The sequence below is a fragment of the Camelina sativa genome, chromosome 6 (assembly GCF_000633955.1).
Source record: "Camelina sativa cultivar DH55 chromosome 6, Cs, whole genome shotgun sequence".
Classification (NCBI taxonomy): domain Eukaryota; kingdom Viridiplantae; phylum Streptophyta; class Magnoliopsida; order Brassicales; family Brassicaceae; genus Camelina; species Camelina sativa.
In genome coordinates, this window is record NC_025690.1 from 19,514,515 (window position 1) to 19,529,449 (window position 14,935).

The 14,935-nt window shown below is 35.4% G+C and overlaps 3 protein-coding genes and 1 long non-coding RNA gene across 4 annotated transcripts; 2 read left to right on the forward strand and 2 right to left on the reverse strand.

Annotated features, from left to right (window-relative positions):
* Positions 1,072–5,051, forward strand: LOC104792375 (transcription factor E2FA). Its single transcript, XM_010518509.1, has 13 exons — positions 1,072–1,546; positions 2,126–2,303; positions 2,488–2,532; positions 2,614–2,788; positions 2,933–2,987; positions 3,097–3,149; positions 3,234–3,284; positions 3,391–3,439; positions 3,561–3,626; positions 3,716–3,792; positions 4,157–4,409; positions 4,548–4,617; positions 4,711–5,051. Exons 1-13 carry the CDS (start codon positions 1,265–1,267, stop codon positions 4,806–4,808), a joined length of 1,452 nt encoding a protein of 483 aa, XP_010516811.1. The 5' UTR covers positions 1,072–1,264; the 3' UTR covers positions 4,809–5,051.
* Positions 5,155–7,518, reverse strand: LOC104792376 (HVA22-like protein j). The gene is made up of 9 exons (XM_010518511.1): positions 7,418–7,518; positions 7,220–7,327; positions 7,065–7,118; positions 6,830–6,928; positions 6,381–6,437; positions 6,215–6,278; positions 5,988–6,122; positions 5,822–5,905; positions 5,155–5,647 (listed from the first exon to the last, which is right to left on the reverse strand). The coding sequence occupies exons 3-9, from the start codon at positions 7,094–7,096 to the stop codon at positions 5,342–5,344; spliced, it is 777 nt and encodes a 258-aa protein (XP_010516813.1). The 5' UTR covers positions 7,097–7,118; positions 7,220–7,327; positions 7,418–7,518; the 3' UTR covers positions 5,155–5,341.
* LOC109133395 lies at positions 8,678–9,690 on the reverse strand. Its single transcript, XM_019246472.1, has one exon. The coding sequence runs from the start codon at positions 9,385–9,387 to the stop codon at positions 8,851–8,853; it is 537 nt and encodes a 178-aa protein (XP_019102017.1). The 5' UTR covers positions 9,388–9,690; the 3' UTR covers positions 8,678–8,850.
* Positions 12,870–14,333, forward strand: LOC104792378. The gene is made up of 3 exons (XR_769062.2): positions 12,870–13,397; positions 13,508–13,763; positions 13,847–14,333. It is a non-coding gene; the product is annotated as an uncharacterized LOC104792378 (long non-coding RNA).

Consider the following 14,935-nt stretch of genomic DNA (forward strand, 5'->3'; position numbering starts at 1 on the left):
GAGAGCTTGTTAGTCTTTATGGTTCCTAAAACTTGCCATTGGTCTATGATCAGATTCTCTGTTTTAGGTGTTTTGTTTCGGGTTCCCTTTAGATTGCGCTCGCGACAAACAACTTGGTTACCAACGATACCTCACACGTTTGACTCTCCTATAACTTATAAGCATTGTCTTTAAATCCAACCCTGAACACCAACCCGGAGACCTTTCATGTAACCAATTTGAAGTCCGGTATAGTAATTTCACTTATGAAAAGTATGAGCTGTAACTTGATAACAACATTACATTATCTCGTCTCAAATGGGCTTTTGTAACTTACGCTCGTAAAAACATAAACTACAACACTCTCTCCAGGTGAAATTGTTATCAAACGGTGAAAGATGAACGCTTTTCTTGTGACCACCTTACGCTGGGCACGAAAAAAGCGGTACAAAAACTTTGCCACTTTAGGTGTTCTTACCATTTTGGCATCTTCTATTTATTTTTCTTAACTATTTTGTATAACTTACCATTTTTTTTTGGTCGTCAAAACATTTTTACCGATATATATATACCATACCCAACTTATCTACACTTTTTTTTTCTTTTCTAAATCAGTTCGCACTGTCATACAACAACAACCACAAATGAGTACAAAAGGATAAAAATAAATTTCAAAACCAGTGGGTTGTTCTATAATTATTAATATGAAACGGAAGCAGCAGCACATGTAAATACATAAACAAAAATTATATCCCAATCTATATTGCAGAAATCTCTTACCGACTACACCTTTAAAAATAAATCAATCACAGATTCAAAATACAAGTTCTCTAGATCACTCTCTCTACTTCACCCCTTAAAAACAACAACATAAAAAAAAAAAAATCTCAATATTCCCGTTACAAAAAGGAACAAAAAAGTAATAAACGTAAAGTAAGTAGGGTCAATCTAAAACCAAATACAAAACTCCGGGGCACAAATAAAATAAAAAATAGTATAATATTAATGTTTTTTTTTTTTTTTCATTTATGGGTTTTTATTAATTAATAGGTGAAGGCTTTCCCTTCCCTCCACATCTATCCCAACATAAAATTCCCTCCTTCCCTCGTTTTCTGCTCTCTTTTCTTTTTTTTTTCCTTCTTCATTCTTTCGTTCTTCTTCTTCCTCTTTCTCTCTCTCTCTCTCTCTCTCTCTCTAACACTAAAAACCCTCGTTTCCTTCAACCGCCGTCGTTTTTATCATCATCGGAATCTAACAAATCCGACTCACGTTTTCACTACGATCCATGTCTGGTATCGTACGATCTTCACCCGGTTCTTCTCAGCCGCCACCGCCGCCGCCGCACCATCCGCCGTCATCTTCGTCTCTCGGTACATCTACACCCGTTGTCCCACCTTTACGTCGTCACTTAGCTTTCGCCTCAACAAAACCTCCGTTTCATCCTTCCGATGATTACCATCGATTTACCTCTTCTTCTTCGCTCACTCATAACACCGATAGGAGCTTAGTTAATAATGGCTTCGGTGTTGTAGATCGGGAGGAGGATGCTGTCGTTGTTAGATCTCCTGTGAGTTTAATTTTTTTTTTTTTTTGCTGGTGCTTTCGATTTTGGGGGTTTTCGCCTGTGTGAGATTGTTATTTTTGGGTTTCGATGATGTTTTCGGATTTCGCTTGCTTCTGACTCTGATTTTAATTAGATTGTTGTGGATTCATCCCAATTTTTGTCGTTAATTTAGCTTCGCGATGGTACATTTTGCCCACAAATTTGTCTGATAGTGTGGTCTTCAATTTTACACCCAATTGACTCAAATCGGCAACGATTTCTTCAATTCCTATGTCATATGAGCTTCTGATTGTGCAATTTCCTTGCCTGGGGTGTTCAATTGTGTGTGAAATTGAATTTCAATTGCTCCCCTTACATTGTCATCTCCACCAATTTTATGTTTTGAGCTTCATCAACCTCTTTTATTTAGTTCCTGTAAGTATCCTATAAGTATACTCTTAAGTTGATTCTTCATATAGTGTTGAGCATAAGCTAATTTGATATCCAAGTATTGGTGTTGGAAGCTTTATAAAGCCTTTTGGATGATATCTCTTTTGACCCAACTTCTTTCAAGTTAATAACAAGTTGATTTTTATTCTGCAGTCACGGAAGAGAAAGTCGACAATGGATATGGTTGTTGCTCCATCTAATAATGGATTCACAAGTTCTGGTTCCAATAGCAGTCCCTGTAAAACTCCTACAAAAGGAGGCAGAGTCAACATCAAGTCAAAGGCCAAAGGAAATAAGTCAACTCCTCAAACACCCATCTCAACTAACGCTGGTAAGTAGGATTGTAGGTTGCTGCCGGTTTACCTTCATCATGTTCTTTATCTTTGGTGTTCTTGACTACTGTCTACTCCTTTTGGCCTTGCTGTATATTAGATTCTTATTTTGAAACTATATATCATGTCTAGAGCAACAAGTAGGTTGAAGGGCTGATTATTTTTTTGTCGGTAAACTTGCAGGTTCTCCTGTACCACTAACTCCTTGCCGCTATGACAGTTCCCTAGGTAATTTAGCAACTCTATTATCTCTTTATATTCCGATACCTGTTGTAGTGTATGTGAAGTTGCTGACATAAAGCTGGCCAGGTCTCCTTACAAAAAAGTTTGTCAATCTAATTAAACAAGCCAAAGATGGAATGCTGGACCTAAACAAAGCTGCAGAAACATTAGAGGTCCAGAAACGACGTATATATGATATTACAAACGTTTTGGAGGGGATAGATCTCATCGAAAAGCCTTTCAAGAATCGGATACTTTGGAAGTGAGGACTTTTTATGATTTAGTTATGCTATATAGTATGCTTATGTAGTTCGTACCTAATTTTTCCGCGTATCTGCTTCATTGGGATATTCCTTAATCGTTTAATTACATATAAACTCACTTGATGATCAATAAACTTGCTTAGGGGCGTTGATCCTTCGAGTCCTGACGATGTGGATGCTGACGTATCTGTAATACAGGTGTAGTGAAATAGCATACACTTAAACTTCATTTTGCATGTAAATCGTAAAATACCTTGCACTTAGATTCTCGCTTTGTTTGATTAATGATCTTATTTTCTCCTTACAGGCAGAAATTGAAAACCTTTCCCTCGAGGAGCAAGCATTAGATAATCAAATCAGGTTTCATAGCATTCATTTAGAGAGTTTTGGGTTGTTGTGGTTAATCTACTCAACCAATGCTGACGCTTAACAACTTTTCTTCAGACAAACGGAGGAAAGATTAAGAGATCTGAGCGAAAATGAAAAGAATCAAAAGTAAAAATCTCTGTTGTTCTATCTTTTTATATGGCTAGTTTGTTTCTGCTATGAGATGGTGCTATTGTTATGATGGACACTTGACTAATCCGTTCACATTGTCCAGATGGCTATTTGTTACTGAAGAGGATATCAAAAGTTTACCAGGTTTCCAGGTCTGTCTTTCCTTTTTCATATGTTTAATCCTTAGGTATTTGATCAACTGGTTGTATGTATGTCTATCCCAAGACTTACTTGTTCACTTATAGCTTAACTCTCTCTTTGCTGTTTCTGCAGAACCAGACTCTGATAGCCGTCAAAGCTCCTCATGGCACAACTTTGGAAGTGCCTGATCCAGATGAAGTTAGTCTCTTTCAGCGACTATAGAAGACATCTGCTATTCTTTGTTAGATTCCAATACGTTCTGATAATGTTTCTTCTCTACTTGACAGGCGGTTGACCACCCACAAAGGAGATACAGGATCATTCTTAGAAGTACTATGGGACCTATTGACGTATACCTCGTCAGGTATTTATGCCTTGGCTTCTAGTTTCTTCTATCTTTTCAAAGTGTTTATATATATACCAAAGCAGAATTTCGTTTTAAAATTGAAATAGTAGTCACCCATATTTAACATAATCAAAGAAAATGTCTTAACATATAAAAGGTTTAGTTTGGTGTTTACTTATTAGAATTTTTTTCCCAGTTAGCAACACATAGAAGCATTTCCTCCTGGAGTAGCTATAAAACAAATAATAGAAACGTTGTTATTCACATTTTTGTTCATTCGATGTATACTCTACTGATTGCGGTATACCGATAATTGAACATAGCAAAACAAAGATTTCTTCAGTTTGAAAATTGACTCTCTCGTTTACATGCTTTTATTCAGCGAATTTGAAGGGAAGTTCGAAGACACAAATGGGAGTGTTGCAGCACCACCAGCATGCTTGCCTATTGCTTCTAGCTCAGGATCTTCAGGACACCATGACATTGAAGCCTTAACTGTTGATAACACAGGAACTGCTATTGAGCATAACGTGTCTCACGATCATCCTCATCCTCAACCCGGCGATACCTCTGATCTTAATTATTTGCAGGAGCAAGTAGGAGGAATGCTTAAGATTACTCCCTCTGACGTTGAAGTAAGTCATCTTCCTGCTTATTTTAAGATACTCTAGAAGACTAAAAAAAGAAACAGAGAATTATGAAGTTGTGCACAAGAACTTATTAACATCTCTCAAAATCTTTCTTGTTTTGATGTCAGTCTTATATTTTTGCAGAATGATGAGTCGGACTACTGGCTTCTTTCAAATGCTGAAATTAGCATGACGGATATTTGGAAAACGGACTGTATCCTTTGCAAATATGCAAATTGGTACTCTCTTATAGTTCAATTATCTATCTGCATATGATAATTTAAGCAATCCTTAACTATAGCAAAAGCTGTTATCGATTGGGAGTATGGAATAGCCGACGTGGGTAGTCCACCACCGGTAATGGGTGAAATAACACCAACCGCTGTTGACTCAACACCGAGATGATCCAATACCAAACACACATCTCAAGTTCTGATCCCAAATGTGTTACCTCACAACACTCCCAAAATCAATTCCAAGGAGGGAGCAAATACAGAACCTGTACGAACCAATGGCAGGTGCGTTCCATACAATGTACCATTAGATTATGATTCATTTATCGGTAGAGTAATGTTGTAGAGGGGCACCAGTTACGAGAAACTAATGTAAGTTTAACAGAGAATGCACTTCATCGGCTGCATTGGTACATTATTTGAGTATAATTTTTGACCGTCCAAATGCATCATTACGTAACAAAACTCATTTACCCAAACAACCTGTATCCAGATTGAACAACCTAGCCAGAAAAAGATTAAGCGAAACAAGCAAACAAATGTTCTCGCTGTATTAATGCATACTGTTTCAATTTACATAAACACAAGAAAAAATTCAATCTGTATTGTAGTTTAAACAATTCAAAACTTTCATTTCACTTTTCTTTCCTATATATCTTCAAACAAATTAAGGAGTTCCGTCGAGTCACGTTAATATGTACGTTACTATGCTGCGGACTGAGTTCTGGAGTTAGAACGTCGGAGCTTCGCTCGAGCATCGGTGAGGGGTGATCCCGGAATAGTATCAGGAATATTGACTCCGTCTTCTCCATTGAATGTCCCGGCTGAGTCTCGGCCTGGTGTTGGTGGTGGTGTTGGTGGCGGCCACTTCCTCCCTCTGCTCGTTTGCTTTTCTAGCGATCGCAACGCAGACAGAGATTTGTTCAGCGGTCTTGGAGCCCGCGGTGACAGTGGTTCATTGTCCATCTCTACCGGTGACTGCGCGTTCACGTTTACGTTCCGCTCCATCGGCTTTGGCAGGAGCACAAGAAAAAGAAAACGTGTTAAAGCTGGAACGGTAATTATAACACATACAAAGCGTAAGCACAGAACTGCGTTTACGCTAATTACCCGACTTGAATACTAGTCACTAGATAGTATCGATATATGCATTTATGGGGCAAAACTAGAGTGATACGTACGTACCGGTGGGCTAGCTGCAGCGGCTGAGAACCGGACCGATTGGGCGAGTACGTACTGAAAACCCTGGATCAAGGTAGATTGACCAGCCTGTGCACGATATTATATTAATACCGTTTATGGTATAACAATGTCGTATAAATTATAAAAATCTAGAAAAAAAAAAAAGGACCTGGGCAAAGTTGTGGAAGTAGAAGATGAAAAAATCCCAAGCTCGAGCTCGCAACTCCATTATCTTTCTGTCAATCTCTGTCTCATGTTGAGCCATGTATGGCTTCAACAATGTCTCATACACATGTCTCGTTCCCTTCATTCATTTTTTAAAGTTATTAGTAACCATAAATTTTATTTACTAAACAAACTATATCCATCATCTAAAAAGCAACATGTGCCATTTACCTTTGTTTTGGGGTACCATAGATATACGAAGAAGACTACTTTCATCTCTCCGTATAACGGTAACCTGCAAATAATAATTAAAGGCATAAATCAAAAATTTGATGCATTTTTAAATGTGGATTTAGGGCATAAGTCAGTTAACTAATATTAAAACCCTACTACTTACCATGAGATAAATATATCGCCAACCCTCTCAAATGATGAAATTAGCGCCAAGAGTATCCTAATTATTCAAATACACATGTTTAATAGATTAATATCTTCCAGTTCATACTGACAAATAACTATTATATTTAAAATAAACAATACGTGCATCACATACATTGAGATTACATTAATAAAATCCTAATAGAAATTGTACCAGTAATTCCCAAACTATTAGAGACCAAATACGTATACTTGTAGAAAAGGTTAGGTGCATCCAAAAGAAAAAAAAAACTAACAGAGAAATCCAACTTAACAGTATTTTGTTGTCTTCTATCTTTTTATATCAAACAAACCAAAAAGAGAAATATATATATATATATATATATAAATATCTATATTTTTTTGTGGGATATATATATATATATATAACAATGAGAAAAAGGGGATGACAATATATATAAATATTACCAGTATTGGCACCAAAATCTGAGTTCCTCGATATCAACTTTGTTCTTCTCCACCGTTTTGAAGCATTCGAATGCAGGGTATGTGTACCCTAATATTAATCTGCCATTTAATATTATCACCATTTCAATTAAACATATACATTGATCTAATCTAACTATAATTAAAGAATCAAAGAGAAATACTTTTGAAGGAACATTAATAAAAAGAGAAGAGAGATTATGGTAGGACGACATACACAAGGAGTCTGATGATGAAATCTCCCAACATCTTCGACCAAAATCAGAATTTCCTGATATACAAACATAACAAAACCGATCCAACAATCATTTAAAACCCGAACCGATCATTCTTTTTTAATATTCATCACGCGTATGGCAAATGCAAACGAACCTATTGAAGAAGATCAAAGACGTTAGGGAAGATCTCGTCCTCGTAAGGATTCTTGAACGTATGAAGAAGAATGTTATGATCAGAGAAATTGAACCCAAAGGATCAAAACTGCAAATGAAATCAAACTATGTGTGTTAGTTACCGATTTTGTATATAACAAGAAAAGAACAAATGTATAAGTTGTTATAAACAAGAAACCTATATTTAGGGAGAGGGTGTCTCTCCGGTTTAAGCAAAGAAAAGAAAAAAACAAAAACTTTGAATCTCAAAAATGATGAACAAAAAGAGAGAGGAAGATTATGAAGACGAGTAAATTCTATAATTGGAAAATACTTCAGGGTATAGAAGACATTTTTTAATTTTTTTTTGGTGTAAAGTAAACGGTTATAAAATTTCTTGCCACAAACGCTACTTGAATTTGTGGGTACGAGGAACGGGTTTATCGTTTGACCGTTATCTTCTATTCTTGTGATTTTAACATTTTCATCGGAAATTTACAAAAGACAAGTCCTTCAAGAATCAAAATTAAGTTTTGACTGAGTCACACTTAATTAAATCCAATAAACAAATAATATTCTGCTGTCCTTAATTATAATTTTAATTATAGTATTCTACTATTAAAAACGATAAATTTATTAACTAAAAGAATGAATTCCACTAGAAATTCCATCTATCCTTATCCGATGGATAATTCGAATCAAACCTAGTCTTCTTTATAAAAATTAAAAATATATCTATATTAAAAAAAAAATTCAGGAAAACCTAGTCAAAATTGCAAAACTTTATGGGTTAAAGACATAGTCAACGCTTCAATGGGAGTATCCCGCGTTAAGCTTGATGATTTACTTACTATGACTTTCACCGTAATCTAATTACAATGGTGCAAAGTGCAAACTGAAAGCAAAAGTAATGTAACTAATCAAAAATATATTTAACTCAAGTAAAAATCAATTGGTTAAAAATCCAGTGATCAGTAGTGAGTGATTGCTTATGTTACTTACTTATATTTTACACTATGTATCTCAAATAGAAAATCACATCGATGGACAACTTGATACATGATGTCTTTACGCTAGATCGTGGTCTGGATGTCTTTAGGCTAGATCGATCGAAGGGTGGTAGGAGGAGCTACGGCCTTTGGGTTTAAATCCGTCTTGAGTGACACATTTTATGAAGGCTCAGTTTAAGGCGTTTTATAAAGCTCATGAAGGCCCAATACAAAATACATTTTAAACAAACTTTACTTGGACGGTAATGTTAAAATCTAAAAGCTGTAATTTGACTAATTCTTATTCAACAACTTCTCTGATTCAGTCCTATATATCTAATACTCTTTTTATAGAACCAGTGGAGTAAGTAAGTATATGTCAAATTAATGCTCAGGCTGTCATGGATATAGACATTTACTTATGTTTTAAAACGTTCACACAATTTAAAAGATTTTACAAACTGTCGACGTTGAACATCAAATTAAATATTATTGCGAAGAGTTTACTTCTCATTAATCCATCTCAGTCACCACATGCACCCTTTAATACCAATCCAAGTAGATACTCTCTCTCTCTCTCTCTCTCTCTCTCTCTCCCTCTCACTCACTCACTCTATCTCTCTTTCTCTAATAACAGTTTTCTCTAGACAGTAAGTAACAAAAAGAGCAAGCTATGACGACCGGCAAAGGCAAGAAGAAGAAGATGGTTCTTAAGGCAGTCTCTGTTGTAGACATCGGTTGTAGCAACTGTAAGTTCCCAAACTTGTCTTCTTTTTTCAGCCCTTCTCCCAAAAAGCCCCGTCACTACTCCTCTACTTACGGCCACTCCCACTCTTCCAACACCACGGCCTCCTCGTCCTCCGCCGTTCCATCCACCTCCCACTGGTTCTCCGACACCTCTTCCTCCTCCGCCACACCCTCCACCGCTGCCGTCGCCGTCGAGAAAGACTCCGACGATCCTCACCTTGATTTCCGCCAGTCTATGCTTCAGATGATTCTCGAGAACGAGATTTACTCCAAAGACGACCTCAGAGAGCTTCTCCACTGCTTTCTCTCCCTCAACGAGCCTTACCACCACGGCATCATCATCCGCGCTTTCTCCGAAATCTGGGACGGAGTTTTCTCCGCCGCCGTTAAACGTCGTGGCGGCGTCCAAGAGTCTCCACTCGTCCACCGTCATGGCTCACGTGCCTCGAACCGTAACCACTACCACCGAACGATGTAAAACTTGTTTTTTTAACTAAGAAAATATGCCACGTCACCAATAATGTATTGACACGTTGACTATCCATTTTACCTACTACCAACGTGTCAATATATTATTGGGTTTGTGCTTTTTAACTTTCTTATCTGTAGCTTTGGGATTTTCTTCTCTGTCTTTTTTAACCAAGTGTAGGCGACAATGGTAGAAATATTTATAATAATATTGCTACATGTTTCTATGTTAATTTTTGTTGTTGTATTCGGCCAAAATCGAGAAAGAATAGAAGTTTTAAAGATCTGTTTTGTGCATGACACTCGTGACTCTCATTAGGACGATCGATGACGTGAAGGTTCCCCAAAACAAGTACACGTGAAATCTTTTTATTTATTTATTATTCACATGATATTATGCAGTCCATATATCACGTAAGATATTGTCAAATGTACGAAGTGGGCAGTACAGTAATATTTTTATAACCCAATATTTTTGAAATGTTAGGTTTATTTTTCTTTTCAGATATGAACCGTGCATGTTTAAATTATACTTGCGGACTGTATATCTACATTATATTCGTCACTTTTCTCCAATAGATAATACTAACTTATTTCTGTTTGGCCTATATGTATTAAATTTTGGGGTAAAAAACCTTTTCGCAATGAAGAATTAGATAGAGATATGGATTACAATTTTGAGTAGTTTATGGGGACCAACATTGAGAATAATACTTATTATGGAGTAAACTCAGAAGTACGTACAGATCTTTACAATATGTGACGGTACATGTTGTTAATTAGCCTCATGTGCTATCTAAAGATGTGTTGGTATGTTGAATACCGCTAATTAAGTTTGTTACTAGTTTAAAACCAATCGTTTGGCCGTGTGCTAGTATCTCGAGTACCAGACCACGGATTTTACATCAGTCCAATGTTAACCCTTTATTGCCAATTTCGGACTGTATGCTGTACTTTGGAAGTGTGCCAGTATAATGTATTTTTCATCATAATGATTCATTACTACCCTCATAATAACTCATAAGTTTTAAAGTCATAATGAATACAACAGTCATAGAAAAGTAGCGAACCTGTGGATTTTGGCGGTAAAAGACATGAGGGTGCATTGGGATTTGGTACTCGTAATAATTAGACAGAGTGTGTACATAAATAAATAGCGAGGCAGACACTTATCTGTACTGTTTTCTTACTTCTTCTCCTGTGTATTTTATTGATGATGATACTTTGGACGAACCCTTCTTACAGTTTCCTCCTATATGATTCATCCTTTAAAATATTTGCAATTTTTCTTGTTGCTAAACTAAGTAATTTTTACTAGTAATTATTAGTTTTTGTCTAGTGGTCCACTCAGGTCTACAGACAATTCAAGAAATTACATTTTCTAGTAAAAGTTTTGTCGTAAGACATTTAACATTGGTCCCCAAGGTATTTAATTCTTCACTGACCCAGTAATTTCTAGTTCATCAAGGTAATTGTTTAAAAAAATACTGTTCTTTTTTTTTTATTTAAAAAAATCGTAAATGGTATCAGCTTCAAGAAAAGTTAGAACTTTTAACTAGTGAATAGTGATTGTATAAGTACTATTAGCCAAAACTTAATCCCATAAAAGAGACACTTGGTGTTTTCTTTTTAAATCTAAAACTCATTCGGTCTCATTCATTTCACATACATTTAAAAAAAAAAAAAACTTCTAATCGATTATTAAATTTTTTTTTTGACATTACATGAAACTCTTTTGAATTTATAAAGTTCTTAATATAAATTAACGGGATAACATAAAAGAAGAGGATATCCATTATTTTATAAGAGAGAAAAAAATATTTCAAAATCCACTTTGTTCGCTTGGACCATCTGTGGGGTGACTGACTGGGTGGTACCATTGGTACGTAGTACCGCTACAAAATCAAAAGTTCTTACGTACCACTACAAATCCAAAGTTTTTACACTCAAAATAGAAAGTACTTTGTGTAATCAGTCACCGATCAACACATTTAGACTGGTGTTGGTATGTGTGTCGCTCGAAAAATTGTGTGCGCGTAGAATTAAACCAAACGTTTAGAATCAGAGTTATACCGATCTGACCGAGTGGTTCGATTCCATTTTAGAAACAACCAAAATCACATTTAAAATACATACAGTACTTAACTTCATCCAACTAGGCTATACTACTACTGGTAATATTTATGATTATAAATACATGCATTGATATTAATGTTGAAAGAATAATCAATGGGTGCTATAAATATATGACCCAACTACCAAGTAGTAAATATGGTAATCAATATTGAAGTAAATTTCAGATTAGACTAAGCAGCAACTAGTAATTATGAGCTCAGACATCTGTGAATAAAAGAAGCATTAACGATAAGCAATAAAAGGAGCAATAACGATTCTGTAAGATTCTCGTGGCTCCTCCATTAATGACTTCAGAAGCAAAATTTCTCAAAACTTCTGAAATTTTGGCCTATACTATAGATTTGTATTGTACCATTCTTCGTTTGTAACCATATCTAATGAGTAATTTGTGTTTTCAATACTGGCAAATTAGAAGGAAATCGAGATTAATCTCTAGAATATATGAAATGCCTGAGTATAATTCAAATCGCATTAACATGACTTGAACTCTAGTTCCCAAATTTCTAAAATTTAACTACCGATCACCAATAAATTATTATTAAAAGTTTTTATCTTTTATAAATAATATATATAAAGATAAACTACAACACATGAAAATCTTTGCGGTAATTTGTTAATTATAAAAATTTGTATTTGATTTACTCAATACATTTTATAATTTTTTACATTTAATTTATTTAGTTTCATACTCTGATTTCAACCCGTTTTCGGTGCATGATACAATATTCAAATCCATTAATTATATAAGTTTGATAAAATCCAGAAAATATATTAAAAACCCGTATTGAAGAATTCGTGTTTAGAAATCTCGATTGTTTTTGATTTATTTTTTTAGTTGTATATACTATATTGAATAAAATATAGCATTTGTGATTTTTTTAGATTTTAATACTGCGTAAATATGAAGTGAAAAAAAATATTTAATAAATTACACATATGATAAATTGTACATATATTTTTTTAAAAATCAATTGAGTAATATACGTCTGTTTAAAAAAATCAAATTGCAACATATGTGAATAAATTGTTATATAATAAAATAATTAAAAAACCCAAGAAAATATTAGAAAGATGAAAAGAGAGAATGAAATTGAAAAATGGTAATTTTAATTTATTAGGGAGTGATTTAATTTAATTTTTTTAAATATGATAAATATTAGTTTCTAATTTTTTTTAATAAACAATAAATGTCAAATGTCTCTTTGTCAAAAAAAATGTCAATCGTCTTCACGAAAGGCCCAAAGATAAAATAGGCCCATTAGACCATTGGGACTTAGGAAACCTAAACCCCTAAACTAAATCTTTGTTCCATCTCTGCCACCGTAAATCTACCAATTTCGTCGTCTCAGACGAAACCTCGCCTCCGCGATGACGAAGAAGAGCAAAGAAGCTAACGAAGATAAGACGACGATAGAAACCAAAATCAAAAGCGTATCTGGGAAATCTCAGAAACAGAAGAAATCAGTTGAAAAGGAAGTAGAGAAAGAAGTGAAAACCTTAATACAAGAATCTGGAACTGATTCTGATTACGGATCTTTGAATTTGGATGATTTCGAATCAGAAGATGATGTAACACAGGGAGGAACAGAAGACGGATGGGTTATAAAGTCTTAATCTCTGTTTGGTATTAAGACTACTTTGAAATTATATTTATATATTAATTAATGTCTTTGATCTGTATAGGTTGCTCCTAGAATTACATTTGGGGATGTTCCCTTGGAGTGGTATAAAGATGAGAAACATATTGGTTATGACATCACTGGGAAGAAGATTACTAAAAAGGAAAAAACAAGACACACTTGACTCTTTTCTTGCAACTATGGATGACTCTACGTATTGGTTAGTTTGAAGACTTCTCTGTTTATTTGTTATGTAGTTTAGTTAGTTAGTTATCAGTATTATGCTGATGATATCTATATATATATATATTTTTTTTTTTTTTGTTCTAGGCGCAAATTTTTTGATGACTACAATAATGACGAGGAAGTGGAGCTGACTAAAGAGAAGAGCAAGATGGTTCGTAGATTGCTCAAAGGGAAAAAAGCTCCACGTGCTGACTTTGATCCATCTGCGGTATGTGCTTTATACCGATCACTTCAAAATGTGACCTTTTGATTGATTCTCTTGGGACCAGGATTAAGTTGACTGGTTCAAATGGACTGATGCAATACATCCACTCTCAAGTGCACCAGAACCCAAGTGAAGGTTCATCCACTCTCAAGTGCATCCGATTAATGTATAACCCCTCTTTTTTTTTATCACAAGATTTTTTTTTTATATATAACTAGGTGGAATACATTGCGACATACAACTTAAACCGGCGAAAGACAAGATTTTTCCGGAGTCTAATGCCCAAACAAGGGAAACAAAGCCGGCGGACGAGTACATATCCCCGGAAGCATAAGAGAAACCAACACAGAAAACAAACAACAAAGCAAAGGAAAATTCAACTTTGGAAAGATGATGAACCCAAGAGCTAAAGACAAAGGCAAACTAGGATGAACCTTTAAGAAATAAACTAGTCCCAAACCGCAATGTTTCTTCTTCTGAAGCTCTTGAAGCTGAGTTTTACCAAGGATGCCCGAGGCCAATCCAAAAATAACAACCACCACCTCCTATCAATATGAGAGCCAATCTCTCGAAGCAAGAACCAAGAACTTCATAACCCAGCAAACAAGACTCGAACGTTTCTGGATACGACGACGACGACTACATCGTCCCATAACGTCTAGTTAGAAGCCTTCAAAACGCAATCAAATCTAAACAGATTTGCAAAGCAAGANAATGTATAACCCCTCTTTTTTTTTATCACAAGATTTTTTTTTTATATATAACTAGGTGGAATACATTGCGACATACAACTTAAACCGGCGAAAGACAAGATTTTTCCGGAGTCTAATGCCCAAACAAGGGAAACAAAGCCGGCGGACGAGTACATATCCCCGGAAGCATAAGAGAAACCAACACAGAAAACAAACAACAAAGCAAAGGAAAATTCAACTTTGGAAAGATGATGAACCCAAGAGCTAAAGACAAAGGCAAACTAGGATGAACCTTTAAGAAATAAACTAGTCCCAAACCGCAATGTTTCTTCTTCTGAAGCTCTTGAAGCTGAGTTTTACCAAGGATGCCCGAGGCCAATCCAAAAATAACAACCACCACCTCCTATCAATATGAGAGCCAATCTCTCGAAGCAAGAACCAAGAACTTCATAACCCAGCAAACAAGACTCGAACGTTTCTGGATACGACGACGACGACTACATCGTCCCATAACGTCTAGTTAGAAGCCTTCAAAACGCAATCAAATCTAAACAGATTTGCAAAGCAAGACAAGGAGCGAAGTCTAACCGAGACAGCTATCAACCACAACAAACC